Source organism: Dermacentor albipictus, chromosome 1 (assembly GCF_038994185.2).
Source record: "Dermacentor albipictus isolate Rhodes 1998 colony chromosome 1, USDA_Dalb.pri_finalv2, whole genome shotgun sequence".
Lineage (NCBI taxonomy): Eukaryota > Metazoa > Arthropoda > Arachnida > Ixodida > Ixodidae > Dermacentor > Dermacentor albipictus.
Window position 1 is genome coordinate 458,879,446 of NC_091821.1, and position 22,833 is coordinate 458,902,278.

A 22,833-nucleotide genomic window follows, 5' to 3' on the forward strand; every position below is an offset into this window, starting at 1 on the left:
ACCCTAATGGCGACTCCATGGAAAAATGCAGGCTACCTAGCGGCCGCGCCTGGAAACAGCCGATCCAGGTTCAGGTTTAAACCGATTTTAGGATATCCTGTTACGGCATGCGCTGAATGCCTCGTAGTTCTCAAACCCTGAGGATACCGTAGCGCACAAGCACGAGAATGAAGAAAAAGTACGCATTTGGAAAGACATGTCCTGTGTACTATTATGCGTTCCATCACGGAGGAAAGAGAGCAATGTGTGATTTCGTCGTTTATAGAAAAAAGCAGTCAGCGCGCATCGGAGAGCGACTTTTATAAGAAACTTCCGCATTACGAAAAGGTGATATCGAATTGTGGCGCCTTCGTTATTCCCGTAGAATAGACAAATGCTTTCTTTTTGTTTATTTGCGGAGCATATACCGTATTCGGCAGGCGCTTTGATAAATTAGGTGATGTAAGCTTAAGCTTCATTTAGATTTTGTTTGTGTATAGTTTTCGGCCCCAGCATGAGTGTTAATAATGTTTTAAGCAGCAGGAATGTTCTCAGTAATGTACTTTTGTCTGCACACACGGTAGCACGAATGATAACTGCCTCGGTAAGCCTGAAGTTGGTCATCAAACATGTTATGCCGCGAAGCGACATACCGTTTTCACAACATGGTTTAGTTTAACGGCACAACCCGGAGGCGCCATTTCCTCATTCAACGCTGTGAGTTCCTAGTTTATTTGCTTGCAAGAACTTTAGAAGCAACTGAAAATAGCGCTTGTTCTAGCTTTCCAGCGTTCGACTTGCGCACAGCGCCGCTATAGTTCGCTTTCCGGCCCTGTGCACACAGTTAACTTTCATTACAAATAGTTGAATTCGCTTCTATCTCATGCATGTGTACTGATACAATTGACACTGCCCAGAGAATACCATTGATACACTTTTGGAAACTTGTCGTAAGAAAGTTAATTTCGTACAATTTCTTGTTATTCGCTTTCCACGTTTCACCAAGTTTGAAAATTTCTGCGGGTAGAAGGTGTCTGCTAGTATTCCCAAGACCGGGCCCTACTTCGAACGCTGCGTACTGCGAGCACGAACAAGGGCGAGTCTTCGGACGCAGACGACCTCATTGCACGTATCAACTAACTATATAAAGAAGGTGCACCCTGATTCAGAAACGGAACTCGCATTTGGTTTTATACCAAGACACACAGACCAGGTAACATTGCCGTTCTTCAGCCTCGTTCTGTCAGTGCAGAATATCCGTACAAAGCTTCTGAAAGCACGACAGACGTTACTGCCTATATATTCCGGGATGCTGTATGGGAGATACTGCAACACTAGTCGTGGTCGGTGTGGAGCTGCCTATGAAGGCCGTAAACAGTCAAGTATCGTGCCTGTAGCAGTGGAGCAACCCATCGAACGAGTGCTTGCACCATTCAGTAGGCCCACTACCCGCAAACACCTGCTTTTTTATCCTCCGGCTCACTTGAAAGGCTTATTGACTTGAAAAAATTCTGACGTGGCTCTCTGGGTAGGCCGGATGTTCGCACGTACAGCGCAACTATTTTCGCGATTTAGACGCTCAAATTCTTGAGACCAACCGAAATAAGGTGATCGACAGCAAGGACTCTCCTGGCTTTCACGAAACACCTGTATTCGACGGCACGAATCAGAAACGTGGCCACAGCACCAAGCGAAAGAGCCGCCGTGAACTTGGACGTCGTAGCCATCTTTGTTTGTTTGGACAGTGTCGCAAGTTCAAGTAGCGTATTCCGTAGCTGTCAATAATGCTGAGTAACTGATTGTATGATTGATCAGTTGCTTGGTCGGCTATTTACGGACGTTCTTGAGCTTGTGTGCTTGCACAAACGCTACAATGAGTGGTGAACTTTGAACACATGGTATTTTGCGCTGAGGATAAAACACTTGGTGCACTGCGTGCTGCAGCTCCTCTCATTGAGATGTGGCTGGCAGAACTGGTCGCATTTCGTCTTGTCCTTGCGCTTTTTCTTTTCTGCCCTTGGAGCGGCTGCGTGTCTCTTTCAGGAAACTATGCATATCCCGATTCTTTTTCTCTCTGTGAGTTCTTCATACATCCTTATACTTATGTTAATAGCATCGGTGCGTAGCCGCCACCGGTGCATTAGTTACGAGCAATATATTGCACATGTTGGCTATTTGCTTTCTTTGGGTAAACATGACCCCAGTAGCAGGCATTACTTATCGTTAGGAAACTGGCGTATAAGATCTTGCTTACAATACCAGCCAAACGAAGAAATGTTAGGTGGGGCCGAATGGGCCTAATATCTTTGTTATGTGATCTGTCAGGTCATGCGTCGAAATTGTTCAGTAATAGCGGAGCACGCGTCTCCTAAAATGATTCCGAGCGATTTCTGTACAATCTGTTGAAGCCTAAATGCTAGTAGTGTTTTGAAATAAAGCGCTTGACACCTTGTTTCTTTCTCTCTGTGTTTTTTATCACTTGTTGAGCAATTTATTCGGGAAATGTACTCTGCATGACTGTCGCATTTTACTATGCAGATTTGTAGTGACCAAAAAAAAATGTTCACTTATTGATTGTAGTAGAAGACTGATTATTTTGACATTTCCTTATATGCACTTTGCAGGTCTCCGACAGCTGGCATGGAATATTAAAGACTGGCGCCTTGAAAGATTTCTGTCGCCACGAAAGCCTTCGTCACTGCAGCAGCTTAGACTCGCAAGGAGTAGGACGGAAGGCAATTCGCACGCTTGAACCACTGTTCCGTTGCAGTAAATATACGATATGCAGTCAGGACAGCTCTGACGGAATCCGATATTGGTTTGAGCCAGCAAAAATACGTCGGGTCCCTTTGGCCGTTAACTTTCCTCCTATTTTTTTTTCATGTTGTGGTTGCTGTATCGAGAACGCGTTAAAAGCCTAACTTGAACGATTTTTACGTGAGGGATACGAAACACACAAAACGAAAATAGTTTTCCTTTGGAGGAACCTTCTGGGGCCAGAGCGAGGAGCTGTGTGGTTTCAAAAACTTTATATTAAGACGCTAGACCGCTAGGAACAGTCACAGAATGACTTCTGGCTGGATTTTACTGTTCTAGAAGGAACTTACAATGGCTAAGGGTTTCATGTTATTAATTTTGCTTGCATACTCAGCTCTACCGTGACAATAGATCAATGCGGCAGTGCATTTTGAGAAGCTGTACTATAAACAGCCTAACAAAACGTTTTAATTCAGAGTTTTTTCGTGAAATTATACTGTGCATGTCGATATGAACCATTTCATTCGCCGAACAGTTCAATGGTAAATGGTTTTAACTGCAGTGAAGCAATGTATACTTGCAGAAGAACGACATCGTTCATTAATTCTTCTTTTGACGGAAGATGCAAGTCTTTCCTGCAGCGAAGTACGTTAAGTCGATTTGGCGTGTTTGGCTTTATATCTCGATTTCGTCGCGTATTGCCTCTTCGAAGTCACATACTTGAAGTACGCTCACGAGCCATTCTGTTGTCGCCTCACAATGCTGTAGTGGCAAGCGAGAAGTGAACGAAAGCGATAGCATTTTTTTTTTTAGCTGCGGTTTGTCAGGGCGGTAAGGCTCGTGGAAATGGCCTTGAATCATGGCATTGATGCAGACGTTCGCAGAGCCATCTTATAACTGGCTTATACGCGGGAATTTTCCTGCCAGCCAGGAGAAAATTGAACTTACTTCCAATAGAGCTCATCTCACTGAAGGAATGTTTCGTTGTCCCACAAGTATAAATCGCACCGCGGTATGTCCTACCATGCTCTTCCTCGCCGAAAACATGGCAAAAACTTTCGAAGGCGTAAATCATGTCAGTTCATATGGGATACATACCATATGCTACATAACGGCTAGTTCTGTAAAACTGATTTCACTGTAATCACTTGGCTGAGGGGTACCCCTCTAATTTACGAGGAGCCGTCAGAGAAGCCAGCAGGCGTTCTCTGAAAGAATAATATTTGTATCGTGTTGTGAAAAAGTGCTGTGCAGCGAGAGACTTCGCCTTGTGAGTGACTGCTAAGACGAACTGACTTCTTTTTATGAGTGAAGGAGCGTTGGAACGTCCGAGGTAACTGCAAGAGCGTAGACGAAAGTGAACAGCCAATACCCTAGACAGCGGAGCCCAGTTCAGTAAGACAAGTCTCAAAAAGGCACGAGGCGTGACGCCGGAATGGGAGCATGGCGCTACGCCTAGGAACCTTTGCTGGCCATGCGTACAGCGCTCAACGGCACAATCAACGAGATCGGCGGTGGGCCGTACACTGCCCGGACGACTACCGCTACTACCGATATGGCCGGCATGGCATGGACGTCTAGCACAAGGCCCACACCTCCTAGGCTGGGAAACGCACTGCGGCCGCCTAAGCCAACAGGTAAGGAAAATGACATGTTATTCCTACAGTGGGCAGAAGAAGATCCGCCCCGTCATTGAAAGCTGAAAAAAAAACATAAAATAAGAGCAGCGAAGCTCTATAACTTTTTCGCGCACCATTCGTAGGAAACATTAGGGCTTTGTGTGCTGGCTGTTCTTAGCAGTGCTTCATCAACAGCACCCTGGTCTAACGGCCGCTTCAGCGGTTCCAAGAAGGCTGCGTTTCTGGACCATCGCGGTGAGCTTTCACGATTGCAGCTGTAGAAACTTTTCGCTGACCGATGCCGTGAAGGCGCTACAACGCGGCGTGTGCAAGCTAATTACGGTTTACAGACTAAGAAAAAACAAACACGCGCTTATGTTTATCATTGGAGTAACTTATGCGCGAGTTAGCTTTTATTTTATGACCAGACATAAATACGTTTCAAAGCGAAGTTTCGCGACTCCGACGCAAGTCGCAGGAAACGCTCTAAGATATGCAGTGTCCAGCGCCTCAGGTGTTTCCTGTTGTAAAAATCATTTCGCGTTACATGTCTTATGGCGAAATTAAAGTTCTTTGTCTGTCTGTCTGTCTGTCTTCTGGCGAAGAAGATAATTAAAACGGCTGCAGAGCATATTGTTCTAGTTTTCTAGCAGGATTTGGAATCTTGTGCGAATGGAAATATACCGCTGCACACTTTTAGGTAACGATTATCGTCCCACACTTGGACTTAAGTGTTTGACATCGCGAGATAGCGTATGTTCATGATGCCATTGCCCCTCAAGTTTTCTGCGAAGCATTGCAGATCCCCTTTAACAGCTTCGATGCGAAATCTCCTCAAAATGGGAAGAGCTCTAGTGACGACGGACTTCATTTAAGACGCTCGAAAACACGATGTGCTGTTTGCTAAGTCATTTTCAACGACGTATTACCTAACACGACATCTGCTCACACTACCGATTAGACCATTTACCTTTCTGCCACTCATAGACAAATCCCGTGTAGGTGTGAAGTTCTGTGATGACAGCTGCAGACTCGCACCTTTCCGTCCCCTTACCTCCTCCACCGCATTCATCCCACCATTTACCTTTCTCCCTCTTGTAAATTCTGTGTCTCTCTCCAAGCAGACTTAAACCACATCATGTGGGGATGCCCTAAGCAATCCGTTCCCCCTTTTCTCAAACAATTAATATCTAGTGAGGAGCAGTAAGAGGCTGCCTTGCACAGCTCGAGGCCCGATCTTCAGGAGGTCATCCTGGAGTGGGCTGAGAGGATAAACGAGGCCTACTTCAAGAAGTTTCTCCCCCCACCCTCTATTCCACTGCCCCCTTCCCTTTAAAAAGGGATAAATAAAGTTTTTCATCATCATCATCATCAACGGCGTAACTGCTAATGTCCCCGGGGGATTATTCGGTGTTCTGATTTCACTTTACTCTCACAACAAAAAAGAGATAAAAGAAAAGAAAAACTTTATGTCGTAACGGAGGAGTGCTGCCGTGAACGAATTTTGTAATTTTGTTTCTTTGTACGACATTACATGTTGGTGTCATACCAACTTTCCATGTTGATGGGACAGAACACGCTTCGAACAGAAGAAAAACACGGCCAGAAAGCAGCGCGTTTCATGCATTTTTCTTTAGATCCCATACAGGTATACATCTGGCGGAACCAATCTCCTTGAGGTGCTTTCACTCATGCTTTGGCGATCTCATCACCTCTCGTCATCCGCAAATATTTTTTGGGCTTGACAAACGTCTTCCCGGGATATATATAAAGAGTACTTTCACCGAAGCTCTTACGCATGAGGGTAGTCTGACGGCTCGACAAATTGGTAATTTGGGCTCGACATTCTCCATAGTTGAGATAAATGCGAATGTGGTTGCTGCAATAAAAATAATACTGCTACCTTGATGTCAGAATTTCGGCGATATGGAATGTGCACTTCTATACTCACCGTAGTTGTTAAGTGGCTATGGTGTTGGGCTGCTGAGAACGATGTCGTGGGATCCAAGCCCGGCCACGGCGACGGCATTTCCATGGGGGCGAAAAGCGAAAACACTCGTGTACGGAGATTTAGGTGCACGTTAAAGAACCTGAGGTGGTCGAAATTTTTGAAGTCCTCCACTACGGCGTGCCTCATTATCAGAACGTGGTTTTGGCAAGTAAAATCCCATAATTAAAATTTAAAAGAATCTGTACTTATAAAATTCTGTTTTCAAAACTCGTGGTAAAGCAGATGTTTCAATATGTGAAATTGAATTAAGCTGAAGTTTTTCAGCAAAGAGCATTGTGCAGATCCGTCGCGCATGTTGTGATCTCTGTAAATCAAAACTGTCTGGAATCATTTATTTAATAAATGCGATGCGTGCGCCTGCGGTTATTCTTTATTTATGAAACGTATAATCTCCTGGAATGTTTACGCACCGCATTGGTACCATCATACATGTCACGCAATATTTGCGTTTATGCGCTCCGTTGTTCACAAGCTGTGCAGAAATGTAACCACCAGTTCAGGTGGACGCACACAGTGAGGCGACGTCTGATCGCTGTCGGTGGAAGCTTAGTGAACAGAGGTATAAGCATGCAGAGAGAACAACAACACACGCGATTTACCCTCTACATCACAGTAGTTATCTATATGTATACATCCTTGCATTAATTTTAATAGGATCACGCGAGCGTCGACCGCCCGGCTTATCAGCGTCTCATAACGGCGAGGAGCGGCGAGATTGGCGACGTATTGCGCAAGCGCACAATGCACACTCCCGTGCGAACATCGTTTGCTACGCTGTTCGCATCAAAAAGACACACACCTGGCCAGGCCTTTCGGCGCATTCGCGTTTGCGAAAAGTCCATGCGAGAATAGGCATAGATTACAATGTTTCATCTGCAATACGCGTTTAATTTTTTCTTCTTTTCTTCTAGCACGCGCTAGAGAATAGAGATAATAAAGAAAGGAAGTTTAACAGCACATGCAGGGTATTGTTCTACAAAAAGAAGCAGAAGCGATGATCGAAAATACCTGTAGTTGCTTTGCCTTGCGGTTTCTCCCGGTGCGCAGAAACAGCTAGGCCTTAGCGGACAACAAAGGCAGGAAGTGTGAATTCCTGAAGTGAATATATAACTTCGCAGATGGCGTTTGAACTAGAAAATTGCGAATGGTCTCGCTGATCTCGCCGTTGTAAGGTGCTGCAGTGCGGTCGACGCTTTCGCGTTACGATTACAAATTGAAAGGGTGCACATTTGAGGCTTCTATGCACAGTGAGCCACTGTCGCACACACCTATTTTGATGGATTGGTGAGGGATTGGTACGTGTATGCAGTGGCGCTATAATAACGCTTAGTGAAACATAAATTATTTCAAAGAAATCATCGAATATCGCGCGCTATTCAGGTGACAATTCGTTCTCTCATATTGCATATATATAAAGCGATATCTATCCTTGATTATCCATGTCATTCGGTGAAGCAATTACGGAAGGTATAGACGACGCAAACTTATTTATGGTTTACGCATTTTTGCATAAAGCAGCGTAATAAGCGCTATAGCAGGAGTGGGTTAACAGAGGGAAATTATCCACAGAAAAGTACGGTAAAACTATGAAGGGTATGTGATAGGACTATTCATTCTGGATGACAGATACAAAACTTCGGCGTGAGCATGAGTGAATAGACCCAGGTATGGAATTCCAGATTTTTAATGAGGCAAAAAGTTCAACTTAAACATATTAGTGCGTGCGAAGCAGTGTATCAAGTTCAAGTAGTGATGTCGTCGCTTCGATGACTCTGGCGCGAGCTCCGTATTGTTGTTTTTTGAAACTCTAACGGAAGAATTAAAGATGCTGTGCAAGAAATCTAACGACGCTATGCGGCGACATGAATACTGCGAAGAAAAATTCAGGGAACGAAGTGCAGAAGAGGGTGAAAAGCCACGATCATCACGGTGACATATAAACTCACAGATTTTCTCTGAATTGCCTGTAGCCTGCAATATCGCACTGTTTATAAGAGTTCCAAACGACAGATGCCTAGTCTATCACGCGACGGATTAGCGATTTATATAGCAGTAGCTTAGTATCTTTCAAATATGTGGATAGTGTACGACGGAGGTAAGCTAATTTGTTTAGTGCTTTGTTATAAATGTAATCAATGTGATTAGACCAGGACATGTTATGAGTAAAAAGGACGCCGAGATATTTGCACTCACGCCCTGCACACAGCGCGGTTATTGAAGAAGTAATAAAGAAGAGAAGGCTGAGCTTTTTTTACAGAAGGACATGAAGACGGATTTAACAAACTCGATTTTCCTTTGCCAGGTATTGGACCAGGTGCAAAGCCTAGCAAATGGCTTTTGGAGGCTGTGTGTCTGGGCAAACTCTGTGTCTTAGGCGCTGTTTCATTTTCTGAAATGATTCTTCAACCGCATGGATTGTAACCATCAAAGATAGCAGCAGCCTATGCGCTCTGAAGTGCGAGACGTACTTGCAAGTGGCTAGATCGACCTCTTTGGTCGACCCGTTGTCGATGGCATTGGACACCCAAATTTGCACCTAGCGCCCGCCTGAGCGCCCCGACTCCCTGACCACGCCGTGCTTTCCTAGCGAGTCCGACCCCTGGCGGCAAGCGCAGCAAAGCGAGTGACCACGTGTGAGCCCAGATCATGCGGCTTTTCGAGCAAGAGCTTAGTTAAAGCTGAGCAGTTTACCTTCTTCTTTTAGTTTAGACAATGCTACTTTCGGGATCGACCAACGTTTTTTCTGAAGCGCCATCGCTGCGTCCTTGAGCCTGATCTCGTCTCCGACTAGGCAAACAAACGCTTCGTGTTTAAAAGACTAACCCATGCCTACGTTAACTTTCCGGGCGCCCATGAAAACCTGTTAAGAGTTATGCTATTCTTTTGTAGGACGCGTTATGCTTAAGACAGGTCAATCCATTACATCAAGGCGTTGATGTACATCTGAGACAACTTCTCCCACACAAAAAAGAAGGAAAATAAGATATCATACTGGGGTCTCAGAAATAATGGGGGCGCATCCTTAAAGCCAGAGCAAACTACGTGAAGCAAGCAATAATGCTACACTCGGCAAAAATAAATAATAAAATGGAAGATTTGAAGAGGACATGAAAGAATTATTATTCATAAAATGCGTATGTTTCGTTTGAACCTTATGAGATACGTGTGGTATATTGCCAGTAAATTGTCAATCTCCCTAGTTTTGATTTAGCGTAAAAATTATTGTGTTACAAAAATATTATGTCATCATAATTTCCAGGAGAGGTAACTACCTGCAATACTGCCACTTGAACAGCGGTTTCAGCAATTGTGCATGAATGTAAAGTGCACGCATGTTCCTTAATTAAAGCTGATATTTATATAAAGTCTCTTCTAGAGCAGCCGGATAGCGTTGTGGCATCTTCTGACCACCTAATTGTTTCATGCACTGATTTGCATGTCACTAATGCCAAACAGTTAATGCGGAGCAGGAACATCAGTAGATTATCAATGCGATCAGCCCCTGCCTCGTTTCTCCTGTGAGAAAAATAAATGTACGTGAAACAGTCAATCCGACAACATGTGTGCAGCTGTAAGGCTTAAATCACTTATCATGACGATGCAGAAATTGAGATTGCGTATGGAAGAGTTGTTTTGGCCTGCGTCGTATCTGAAACTGTAGAATTTAATTCTAGAAAAACGAGGCGAGTTCAGCGTTTGGTTGTATAATGCTGCATTAAAAGAGTTCCCCAGCGCAACACACAGGGACAGACAACAACTACCACTTAAAGCCCAGAGGCCACAGCGCTGCGAGAGAGGTCAACGTGAGCTAAGTTCTCGAGCCTGCTACATATATTGCGCTCAGACAAATAGAAAATTATTGAAAGAAGACCGTGAAGGGCGGCGTCGAAGACACAGGCCGTGCATAATTATACTGTGCTGTGAGCTTGAAAATCACTGCAGGAATTCTGACAACTGGCAGACTGAACGACTGAGAGCCTGCTCGGTGCAAATAGGTGCTGTCTTCTATCAAGCGGCAGATTAAAAAGGTTTAAAGCTTCTGATTCAGCCGGTGCCGTGGTGTGGAAGCCAAGGATGAGCTCGGCCGCAAATGCCGCATTGCATCACTCATTCCGGGAACGGAGAAATAACAAGAAGCATAAATAATGAAGTACATGGGATAATAAGCAAAAATGCATATACGCGAAAGAAAAAAGGCGCGACCTGCCAAAAACAGAGAACCAGCGCGACAGCACGGAGCCACTAATCAGACCGAGAAGGCCGCTGCGGCGTGTCCCATCTGTCAACCTCACATCGGCCGCGAGTGACAGGCATAGCAGGAAACACAATGCGGAAAATGCGGATCCCGCCATCGTGGAAGCCCGCCTTTCTGACGTCTGCGTGACGCAAGGAAGAACACTGCGATCGACGGTGGGAGACGCCGATAGGCTCTGCACGTACGACGACAACCGAAAGTCTGGTTGGAAATTTGCTTGTTGGTAATCTGATCAAGCTTTTTGTTCTGCCCACTTTTCTGTGGCATGCTGTGTGCTGGACGAGGCTTCTTTTGCCGTGAGCTATTGCAGTCGGATAAAAATAAAGTTGGCTGTACAAGTCTAGGCCGGTGAGGCACAAAAGAAGTTCTGGCCCAATGGCGGTTTATAAGAAAGGCGCCCAGTCATTCGTGATACACGAGCGTATTATTACGAAGGCGGCTGCCTATTGTGAAGCAGTTCTTAACGAAATGCTTTTTTTTTCAACATCTGTCCGAAAACCGCCATTTGACGAACAAAAGCAGTATCGTCCCTGGTATTGATGACGCATAAAAGAAAAGATGGTATAAGACTATGTCAGGGGAAATATGACACTTGAAGAAGGACGGCAAGCAAACAACAGATAGCAAGAAATAATTGGGAGGTATCACAGAGGATAGTCGACGTCCGTCTCACAAGCTACAGACAAAGTTACGGCCAGTGCTCCACCGCCTGTGTTGGGCGATATATAGTCGTCGCATGCATTGATGTCTTGCACAAGTATTTTATTAGAGTCTGATTCATAGGCTAAATGCTAAAGACAATCTTAAAAATACCTGCTTTCAAGGCATCGCCCTAACACACTTGACCCGGCGTGGTTGCTCACTCAGTGGCTATGGTGCTGGGCTGCTGAGCACGAGGTCGTGGGATCAAATACCGGCCACTGAAGCTGCGTTTCTATGGCGACTAAGTGCAACAACAGCCGTTTGCTTAGATTTAGTTGCACGTTAAAAAACCCCAGGGGGTCGAAATTTCTGGAGTTCCCCACTAATGTGCCTCACAATCAGAAAGTAGTTTTGGCATGTAAAACCTGTAATTAAATCAATTAATGAAGAACACACTTGCCTCTGGTGTGGGGATCGACCCACACAGAGATACATACAGGGTGTTTCAGCGAAGACTTTAAAATTTTTTAAATGTTGCCTGTGGCAGGTAGCTCAATTCAGGTTCCTGAGGTGGTCTACTCGAAGCGGCAGACACTACTTGCACAGAAAAGTAAAATGCGAAATCGACTAACCAAATTACCTAAAATCACTAACTAATTAATTTTTGAACTAATTACCTTATGACGGACATTGCAATTTACAAATGCTAGCCGTGGAGTTCGCAAGGCGGATACTTTGAGTGAATTCTAAGGACTATAGACCAGTTTGGAGATATTATTGCCACACTTTGCGGAGAAATGCATTGGCGTTCGAGTTACTTGTTTGCTTCAATCCATAAAACGACGTTCTTTTTACCAATTAACTGGAAGAACAATGCATTTCTCCGCAATGGACAGACAAATACGCAATATCTAGAAACCGGTGTCGCCTTGAGTATTCGTTCCAAGTGGATCCGCCTTGCGAACTCCACGACTAGAATTTGTAAATTGCAATATGGGCCATGGGTACGTAGATAAAAAGTTGATTAGTGATCTTTTTGTTAATTAGTCGAGTATGCATTCAAATTTGTTGTGCAAGTAATGTCCGCGTCTTCGTGCAGCCAGCTCATGAACTAAAATTGTAATATCTGCCACACGCAACCTTTAAAAAAATTTTGAAAGTGTTCTCGGAAGCACCCTGTATATCATGTGGGAGTGTGGCAGGCACCCTCTCACATTGGCCTCCCCACTTACACTGACCTCAAACTTGTCGCTATCATGGGATACGCGACTCGCAGACTGCGATCTGGAACGGAAAACAGCTCTTCTATATAAGGCCTAGCGAGCAGCCCACGCCAGTGGAGCTGTGGACCAAGGGCCCCACTCTCCGGCAGCCTATTTCCGTTCCGTTATTTTTCTCTATTTCAATTAAGTTTTGCACACGCACAAGCAAGGTTAGATTAGACTAGTGATTAATTCCGCTAGAAGTTTGCTAAGACAAGTTCATTTTGAGGAAAAGAATCACCATGTCGACTGTGAACAGAGCGTGGCGGGAAGGAGAGGGTTGAGGCACGCTTTGATTAAGACGAACATAGTCTAGCGAGGCCACGACGGGTCGAGGTCGTTGTCCTCTGTAACTACCATCGCCAACTGGCCAGCACAACCACGCATCTCTTTTCGGCCAGGAATAAAGCAGGATCGTTGTACGGCTGCTGCTCGTGGGCTGTCTTGGCGCTGGGACCGCCTTGGCGCTGGGAGCGGTGTTTTTAACGCGACAACTGTGCAAGACAGCGCTTACTGAGAAAAACTCGTGTAGCGTTTGAATGCTGGACACAATTGACATGTTCTCTCGTCGGCAACATACGGAATCATTTTTTTTTATATAGCTCGGAAGGGTTGTTCACGACTCGCATGCTATGGAGCAATGTCGGGCGTCTGCGTCCACTCTCGAGAGTGACGTCCAAGCCCATTTCTCGCTGTCGTTTTCAGAACGAGTGGTTTTGTCAGCGCGATAATTTGCCCTGGCAACCAAGGCTGACGGCTGCCACTGCCAAAGGATGTCTATATCCACAGCTACGGGTCTACGGCGCGATTGTGTCTTAAATCTGATGCGAGGTGCTCATATGGACCGCAGCGCAATTTTGTAAAAATTGCTATGCAGCAATTACCTGAAGGGCTCTTGTGGCGGAATTGATATCATAGAAGGACTACATAAGATGTATTTTTTTCTCAGTTCGAAGTGTATATTTTATTATCGAATTTACTATATAGCCTATATTGTCGCCTTTTGGTGTAAAGTTTTTGATGACGTGGAATTTTTTGCATCATAAACTGTGAATTCCACCTACGCAGTTAAGGCATTCAGTATAATCCTATTTATTTCGAGACACCTGTCGCGATCCCAGAATTCATCTGGGACAGAAGCCATCTGTCCTTAGCATGAATACTGACTACCACTACTTTCGAGATATCTGATCTTCGAATGCTCCCCCAAAGACAACAGCCTTCCGCTAAGAGTTTTCCGAACAGCATCTGCCTAGCATTTCGCGATGACCTTAATTGGATTAACCGCGCAGACGTTGGAGTATGTTATCTAGGAAGGGCGGCTAGGCTTCCGAAATTCTGCTAAGCATGCATGATTTCACTACCTGCAGAATGCCTTCATTTCCAACTTGCAACGCTTGCACCAAGTGAATAATTAAAATGGTAAAAATTTATAAATTTAACCAGTGATAGGTTACGGGTAAACGAATGACGAAAGATGCACAGGATTTTTGCAGGACGAGTGTGTGTTCTATAGTAACGAAGAGAAAGGCAAGCGCACCTTTGCATATCTTTTATCTTTTCAAGGCATCTCTGTGCTTTCACACTAGAACTTTGTAAAATATTATGTTAACTATTGCGGTCCTGAAATTTTAAGCTTGTTTACCACAAGGACGCATGGTGAAATTATGCATAGTAAGATGGATAATAGGCAAGAAGCTACCACTACTTAAAGCACATTGACTGTCGCCTTGGTTCCAAAAAAAGTACAAAGGCAGCAATAAACAACGCTGCAAAAGTTTATTCATTACTTATTTCAGAAGATCTACCTATAGACTACTAACAAGCCAATAAATCGAAATTGTACCGAACTTCGGACTGCAGAATACAGGACATTCACTGACCAGCACGTTAAAGAAACGTTTTAGTATAGCGTTCTCGAGAAAGAACCTATGGTGTTTTCTTTCGTGATACAATAAAAATGATACGCCTATTCATTAGTTACTTCATGTGACCCTAACTAAGCATCTCTTAAATCTGATTTCACTATCATCATCAGGTTTAAGCAAACGTTTTAAAATTTCTACAAAATAATACTGCCTGGGCTCGTGTTTACAGTTGTTTCGTCCGTTATGAAAACCTTATTCTATTCAAAACTATTCCTACAGTATATCACATTTTCCATTTTGTATGAAGGATGGCAGGTTCCCTAGAACCGTGAGCAGTCCTGTCGAAACGTTACCTCGTATTGAAAAACAGAAACAACGTAAAGCTGCGTGCATACGGCGCCAAGAGTTTCATAGAAGCGTTCGTAACACTAGTCGTACTTATTTCAGAAAAGTATATGATTAATTGGTCAACTAATTTTTCATCCCTGATAAATCAGTTGTCAATGCAATAAGTGTGAAGCATATGAAAATGATAGTAGGCAGTATTTAAAGCATTGTCGGTATCGTATGGTCCAGCTTTCAGAGAAAAAAAGAAAAAAAGAAGAGCCCCGCATATTGATAAATCTCCATATATGTACAATTTATATACCACTGTGACGATGGGTTCACCCAGCAGGGAGAGCGATAGTTGCAAACGTAGACATCGTCATTTAGTACGCTGGCCACCGTGCGCACGTGCAAAAAGCTGTGGCGTTGCATCTGGTAAGGGCCGGTAAAGATGTGCCCCGAAAACTGGAGACGCATCGGGGGAGAATGCGCGGCCGCTCTTTCATGAGCGATAAGCTGCTAAGAAATCATTCCCAGTGTCTTACCTTTAAGAAGCTTGAATTATCTGTACTCGTTATGCGTGCGTATGCAATGTCACGTGGCGTATTTTTTTTTCCCTGAGGGCTGTCCGTTTCATACGTAGCCGTCAACATTGTGGAGGCTTTGTTGGAGGCTTCACTGTGGAGGCTTCAACACTGTGGAGTCTTCTTGCAGGGATTTTGTTCGCACTTGGATATAGATCTGTTTTTTACCCGCAATTATTGCGCAAATGTTTTTTTTATTGTAGGCTCAGCGGGGAGTGAAACGAGTTGTAATCCTTTGAAATAAACACACACACACACACACACACACACACACTGTGGTATACAGCTACTAATGCGTTATTTTGTATAATTTAAATTTTTGTTGCTATTTTCGTTTTTTTTTTATTTGCAACCCCTCGCGAACAGCCTCCCGTGCATGCTCGCTCGAGCGAACGCTGTTGGCGCGCCGCGAACCGTGGACGGAACGCGCGGAGTGATAGCGTTTCTTGAGCGAACTTCTTGCGTAGCTTCTACAGCGTTGACTCCTGTGTATGGAACGGAGTACAATTTCATCTGGAAAAAGGGGCGTGGGGCACCTAAAGGCTCTTTAACACTCACATGTGCGGTGCCTAGAGCAGCGCAGAATCAACTACGTGGTGGTGGCGAATTAAGCAGACAACGACCCGTCTGCGCTAATTTGTCCTTGTCCCCTTTCAACAGCTACTGCTGTGAATCACCACGCGCGCCAGCAAGCGAGTTGTTCCTCGCCGCACTTTGCAAATGGCGCCGAGGGCGTTTGAGCTTAGCTAAGGCCATGACGACTACCAAGACCGTGGAGACTTCAACAAAAGGTGTGAGATATTACCCGGTTCTGTACGAGAGGCGCCGCGCAAAGAGCATTCATTATGCAAGTATAACATCGTGAAGGAAGAACTTACGTGAAAAGCAAAAGTGCCCGAATTTAACGCGTGCGGAAAAACTAAAAGAGAAGAAGAGGAAGGATCTTGGGGACATACATCGTGGCGGGGATGTGAAAGTTAGCGCATACTCCGTAAATCGCACTAATGGTAAAATACCGCGCACTCTCCTTGCTGTCGCCGTATTTCCAGAGCTGTCAGCAGCTCCGACGGTGCGAAGTGCGATAAATGCGAATGACGCGGCATTTGGACGGCACCAAATTACGCGCCGCTCTCTAAAGGGAGAAAAAAAAAGTCGTGTCAGTGACTTAGCCCAAGCTGGTAACTGCTTGCAACCAAGTTAACTAACATTCTATTAGGGGCAGTTAGCAACGGCTTCGGTGGTTGCATTTATTACCTAAACGCGTTAGTGTCTGCGACTAGCACAAAGTAGTCAGTTTACGCACTATAGTAGTAATGGTATCAGTTTAGTGGCATTTTGTGCCTAATTAGCAGCCCCTGTTTAATTACATCGTCACTTCGACGGACATGAAATAATTAGGTCGTTTCAGCAGTGCAAGCAGTGCTAAACTATAAAGAAGTTTGCGAAAAATAGAAGAGACAAAAGTCGTAGTTTAGCCCCAAGGGCGAAACATGGATTGTTGTAGCGAATTAGTACACAGCTATAAGAAGTAAGGATAGTAACTTTATCGGCCGTATAAACTTGTAAACATTCCCTTACTAACTAAATTAGCAAGTACGATGTCACGCGTGCCTAGTTAAACAGCAACACATCGCACTCGATGACTACTGAAACTTTCTTTCAAAATGTTGGAGTGAGGAAGTGCGGCAGCAGCAGCGAGCAAGTTCGCCTTCGTGCTGCCTCTTGCTTCAACGTGAACTAAGCGTCGAAAGCACAGCGCATACGAAACTACCAGTACTGAGCTCATATTGTCCCCGTTGCAGATGGCTTTCAAGGTAAGGTTGCCCACGTGTCCGCGCCGCACCTAGCAGCCGCCGGAGTAAAATACACACTCAGACCCCTCCCTCTCTTCCCCCCGATGCCTTGCGCGCGACGGGAGACGACGCGCTTCCTCCCCGCTTTTCTTCATTGCGAACGCCAGATTGAGCCGCCATTGTCGGGTTACACTCGCAAATTTCACTCCCAGATACAGGATGCGGCTCGCGGTGACGATCTTATTCTGCTTTGGCTTTATACGGGACATCACGGCGATGGCCGAAATGCGCATGGTGTGTTCATATAATTGGCATCGAAATAAAAAAAAGGTTAGAGTCTCATTGCCACACAGTATAGGGATATTTACAGCACCATCACATAATGGCACCTAAGACTCATGAATTGAACCCTGGCGTTTTACGTGTCAAAACTATGATAATGAAACACGTCGTAGTGGGCAAATCCGGTTTAATTTTAACCACTAGGGGATCTTTAGCGTGCCCCCGATGCACGGTTGTTTTCGTATTTCGCCTCCATCGAAATACAGCCGCTGCGGCCGAGATTTGACCCTTCCTGCGACCGCTTGCTAAGCAGCGCAACACAATAGCCGCTATTTCACCGCGGCGGGTAGTTATGGATCAGGTTTGAGTGGAACATTATATGGCCTGTAGCAAACTACAATTTCCAAACTCTGCAAAATACTCTCGAGGATGGAATGGATGCAGAAAACTATCTTTCCACCCTTAGTTCTTCTCAAAATTTCGAAAATGGCTGCATTCGTAAACAGAGCACCCTTAATACCCCCTTTCATTGACTTCTCGGTTCTAAAATCGGGTTTTCTGCGAAACATGCACCTCGCCAAATTTTAGGGTGCTCCAGCACTTCAAGATTTCTAGGAATAAAAAAGCGACATGTCTGTTTTGCATCGGTCTGCGCCAAGTAATTGTTCGAGCACATCATACGTTCACAGTAAGCTGATGTCAACTTGCTACTTCACGCACGTGGTGTCGCCAGTGCTGAAGTGAAAAAACATGACTTTCTATTGCGATAGCCATTATATGAACAATTAAAGCGAATTTCCCCATCGTTGTCGTACGATGGGGAAATTCGTACTTATTGAGTTGCTGTAGTGGTCTAGACGTAACACTACCGACGGCCAATCTTGCGGTTCAAAATATGAAAGCAGGCTGGGCGCGTTTTATTGCGATATCAACTATATGGATACTTCGGCGGCGGCTACGTGTGGCGCGGCTAGGCGTGGCCGTGCGCGCCCTATCTTGAAAGAGATCTACGATGGGAACAGATTCCAGATCTACTGAGGGATGATAGCTTCGTGTGCGCTGTGTTCTCGCCACTTAGTTCGCGTAGAAGCGAAAGGCAGCACGAAGATCACTCTGCTAGCTGCCGCTGCCGCGCTTAGTGCGTTTCGACGGCGAGTGCGCGGCGTCATCCAGTGTGATATGTTCACCTTTTCCTCATAGCGCGTGACACCATGCATACTAATTTAGTAAGCAAGCGAATGTTTACAAGTTTATACGGATCACAAAACTACTATCCTTACTTCGCATGGACACGTAATAATTTGCTATCGCATTCAATGCTTTCGCCTTTCGTGCGAAAATGCTACATTTTCTCCTCTTTATTTTTTTTTCTAAGCGTCTCTCAGACACTTGATTAAGACTTCGTCAGATGCCCTCAAAAGTAGGATAGTGAAGGAATTAAACATATAAGTCTAAATGTAAGCCTCAGTGCTGGGAGAAAGAGTGTTCTTCCGAAAAATCATCCTTACAAATCAGTGTATCGGTTGGCTTAAACAGCACTTTCTATAGGTGTAAAGGGGTAAGGAGAACTCTAAAGGTAACGTAAACTCTCTTAAGGGTGAAATGTTTCGCACTGTCAGAAAGTAACAAGGAACAAATAAATAAATATATATATATATATATATATATATATATATATATATATATATATATATATATATATATATATATATATATATATAACCTTAAGGGATCAAGTTGTACCGGTACACCTCCCTGGTCCCTGGTATTTGGCGGAAAAGCTGTTAACTGTGCCTGTTAGCACTCGTTTGCTACCTTTTCCTCTAACCCTGTGTTCAGAAATGCATCCTAATTTGAAGCCCAAGATGACTTGATATAAACGATGCCTGCTGCGAAGGAGTCGAAGACGCTCATTGCGTTTCCTTCGGTGCGTGCATGACAGGAGTAATTTAAATCAAGTCAAGCGTGGGCTTTAAGTTAAGATGCATTTCTCAACTGGAGGAGGGGGGTAAGGGTTATCTAAACCTTAATATTCAAGAAGAGAGGGATTACCTCACCTCTGGGTTGTGCGGGGGTACACAAGAACGCGCGGCTGCCTCTTCAGTGCATTTGCGGGGGCTAGACGCGTAATTACGACATTCGAGAGGTTATTCTGTAAACTTCATAATTATAAAAATACAGCTAAAGTGGGCAAACTGAGAGATCATACGTCGCTCTAGAATGTGCCATTAATTTTGCATTAGAAAATTTGTAAATCCCTTGCAAAGATTCTAGCAAATACACATAAGATATAAATTCACGTATTTCTCCGCTTTAGACGCCCCGACTGTTGTGGTTTACAGAAGTGTGATATAAGTATTCTTAGTAGCGAGTTATGATTTTGTAAACCACGTGCTTCTATTTTACAGCGAAGCTGTATATGGCTAGCCGATTCGTCCATCCGTTGCCTGTAAGCCGAAAGCACCTCCGCTGCAACTCTATGCGCACGCGCGAAAAAAAAAGAAGAGAAATAGAGGCGTGCGATTGGCTAAACCAGTTGTGACGCCGTCACTCTCTGTCGCAACAGAGCGCGCGTTGAGCAGTTTCTCTCAGGCTTCGAAATGGTCAGGCAACGTGTCATACGTACTCCTTAGGAGCAGGCAGCTTTCGATCAGCAACGCTGTGAGTAGAGCCGTGAATGAGCTCGCCTACGCCGTGCCGATGCTGCAACCCGGGCACAAGAGGCTCGGCAGCCGAGCGCAAGCAGCGACTGCGTACCGACGATCCGGCAGCCTACCAAGCCATCGTATAATGAACCGTCGGGATTAATTCAGTGATAAACACTGGGGCCGCAGTTTTCAGCTTCGCCAGTTAACCACCTGTACGGAGGGCTTGGGCGGCGACTTTTTTCTTTATATTTACCTTTTTTTGGATACCTAAAAAACAAGAAAAGAAACAAAGGCCCCAAGTCAACCTTCCGTTGTCAAAGTCACTCAAAGTTGAATTTTCTCTTAAACGCCACAAAGTCTATTGAAATCTATGCAGAGGTTGTCTCGAAAAATACCTCTGTACTTTACGTGTGTTTACAGGGAAAAAAAAGGAAATCGGAGTTGGCCCTGAGCTGAAGCGTTGTGTCTAATACAGTGCCTAATATTGTGTCTGTACAAACAGCTCCAGGATACACGGGAGTGGGTGAGAGGGGGACCTCATAAACTGCTCCACAGTTCTTGGCCACGCTAGCCATTCCTCCTGCAGTGAACTCAATCGGGTTGCTCGTGAATATAATGACGAGAAACATAGGACAAGATAAAACAGAGTGGCAGCAAAATGAAGTAATGTGATGAGCACGTGTTTGGAGTACACGAAGGCTGTTTCGTGGGTGCCTCATGAGCAACAACTACACCGAACGCTAGACTGTACAAACAGCGCGGGGGCTGTCAGGTAGTTAATTTGAGTGAATATATTTTGTTCAGTCCCAGCACGTACGCCTGCGCTGAAAGGTAATGTGCCTCTACTTCCGCGTGCTGATGTACGTTCGAGCGGCAGCAAGCCTATGACCCTATTACTCCTTAGATATTTTGGTGCAGTCTTTCAAGCAGTGGTGATTACTTCCTGCTTTCTATCGTCTGAAATGCAATCAAAATGCATGTAATTTACTTTGAAACGAAGACAGGGGGTGATGGAATACACAGTAATGAAGAAAATATGATGCGGGTATTTTGAACTTGGGTCCCGCGAGCTAATGCGGCCTGAATGTTGGTGCCGCGTTATGCCAAGACCGCTAGCGCAAGGCAGTATTCCCTTGAACGCGCACTACGAGCGTACTTTATTCACACCGCTTGCCCAACTCACCGTGTACATAATTTGCGCATTCCAAGGACGTACTGCAAGCAAACCATGATATCAACCACTCGTGAAAATGTTTGCGCGCTAGTGACATAAATCTGATGGATAGGCGGGGTCGTTAGCCGACGAATTAGTTCGGCACGCTATTACAGGTTTATTAGATTACGATAGACCAAAGAACAATAGAAAAAGAAAACACGCATGCACTCTCACAAAAACTCGGGAAGGAACAGCAGTGAAAGTGATGCAATTAACAAAGTGGAAATTGGAGCATTAGGGCACCGCTAATAAAGAAAACGTTATACATGTCTCTGCTACAGCCGAAAGGACACAGTTATGTAACTGTGTCCAAAGTGATATCTATATATAGATATTACTTTGTTTATTCGAGTCGCCATAAAGCTCTGCTTCCAACCTTGCTCCGTGGTGTTTTTTTGCGGCTAAACTTCCAACTACTTTGCGAGTGGATGCGTGTGTGTGATTTCTTCTTTTTTTTCTCGTTCTTTGATCCATTTTAATATACGAAGCCTTCAGTAGCATGTCGAACGTGTTGTGCAGAGAGAGAGAGAGAGAGAGAGAAGGGAAGACGGAAAGGCAGGGAGGTTAACTAGACTGAGTCCAGTTTGCTACCCTACGCGTGGGGAGGGGAATGGGGAGTGAAAGAGAAAGAGAGAGAACTTAAGTGTAGGTTGTCTATAGTCGGGCATTCAAGTCCGTTGCCTTCAGGCAGCGAAAAAGCGCTCTAACTGCTTTTTGGGCCAATGAGCTGTGAGGCCAGGCTCCCAAGATCTTCGCTTCCGTGAGTGGCCTGTCATCCAGTCTATTTAATGCACACTGGAGAGTCTCACGTTGATTATCGAAGCGAGAACAGTGGCACAGAAGGTGACTGATGGTCTCTTCACACTTGCACTTAGCGCACATTGGTGAATCCGCCATTCCAATGCGGTAGCTGTAGGAGTTGGTGAAAGCTACTCCTACCCACAGCCGACACAGCAGTGTTGCGTCACGTCGTGGAAGGTTCGCTGGTAATGTAAGTTTTAGTGATGGGTCGAGACTGTGTAAACGACACTTAGAGTTCTGTGGTGTATGCCAGCAACCTAACGTGATTGCACGAGCAAGACTGCGAAGCTCTCTTGCAGCGTCGACTCTGGATAAAGGAATAAGGACTGTCGGTGAGCCAGCCTGGGCACGTCGGGCAGCGTCATCGGCGAGGTGATTACCAACGATGCCACAGTGTCCCGGCAGCCACTGAAATATGATGTCATGTCCTCGTTCAGATGCGCAATGGCAGGTATCGTTGATTTGTGACACCAGCTGTTCATAATTACCACGTCGTAAGCTTCGCAAGCTCTGGAGGGCTGCTTTCGAGTCACAAAATATTGCCCAAATATTGCCCAGTGTTGTGCAACTAACCGTACCGGCTACCATAAGAATTGCTCTCCTAACGCACGGTTGATGTCGCTGTTTTCTTGTGATACATTCTTTGAATATGCAAACTACCTATTATTATGAATTCTGTGAATAATTGCGTATAATGCGGTGTATATAAAGTACCATGGTAGTGCATTTCCAAGAGGCAATTACCGTATTGGCTATTAGTCTGGCATAATTCAGCGCTGGCATACTCAG

The 22,833-nt window shown here is 44.9% G+C and overlaps 1 protein-coding gene across 2 annotated transcripts in view; it reads left to right on the forward strand.

The window, feature by feature from the left end:
* LOC135902815 (uncharacterized) overlaps positions 1-22,833 on the forward strand; it is a 245,371-nt gene that overhangs the window by 114,620 nt on the left and 107,918 nt on the right. For both annotated transcript variants that reach the window (XM_065433084.2, XM_070532419.1), the window contains one exon: positions 2,604-4,373. In XM_065433084.2, the coding sequence (XP_065289156.1) occupies positions 4,211-4,373 (163 nt within the window). In that variant the 5' untranslated portion in view covers positions 2,604-4,210. The remainder of the gene's footprint in view (positions 1-2,603; positions 4,374-22,833) is intronic.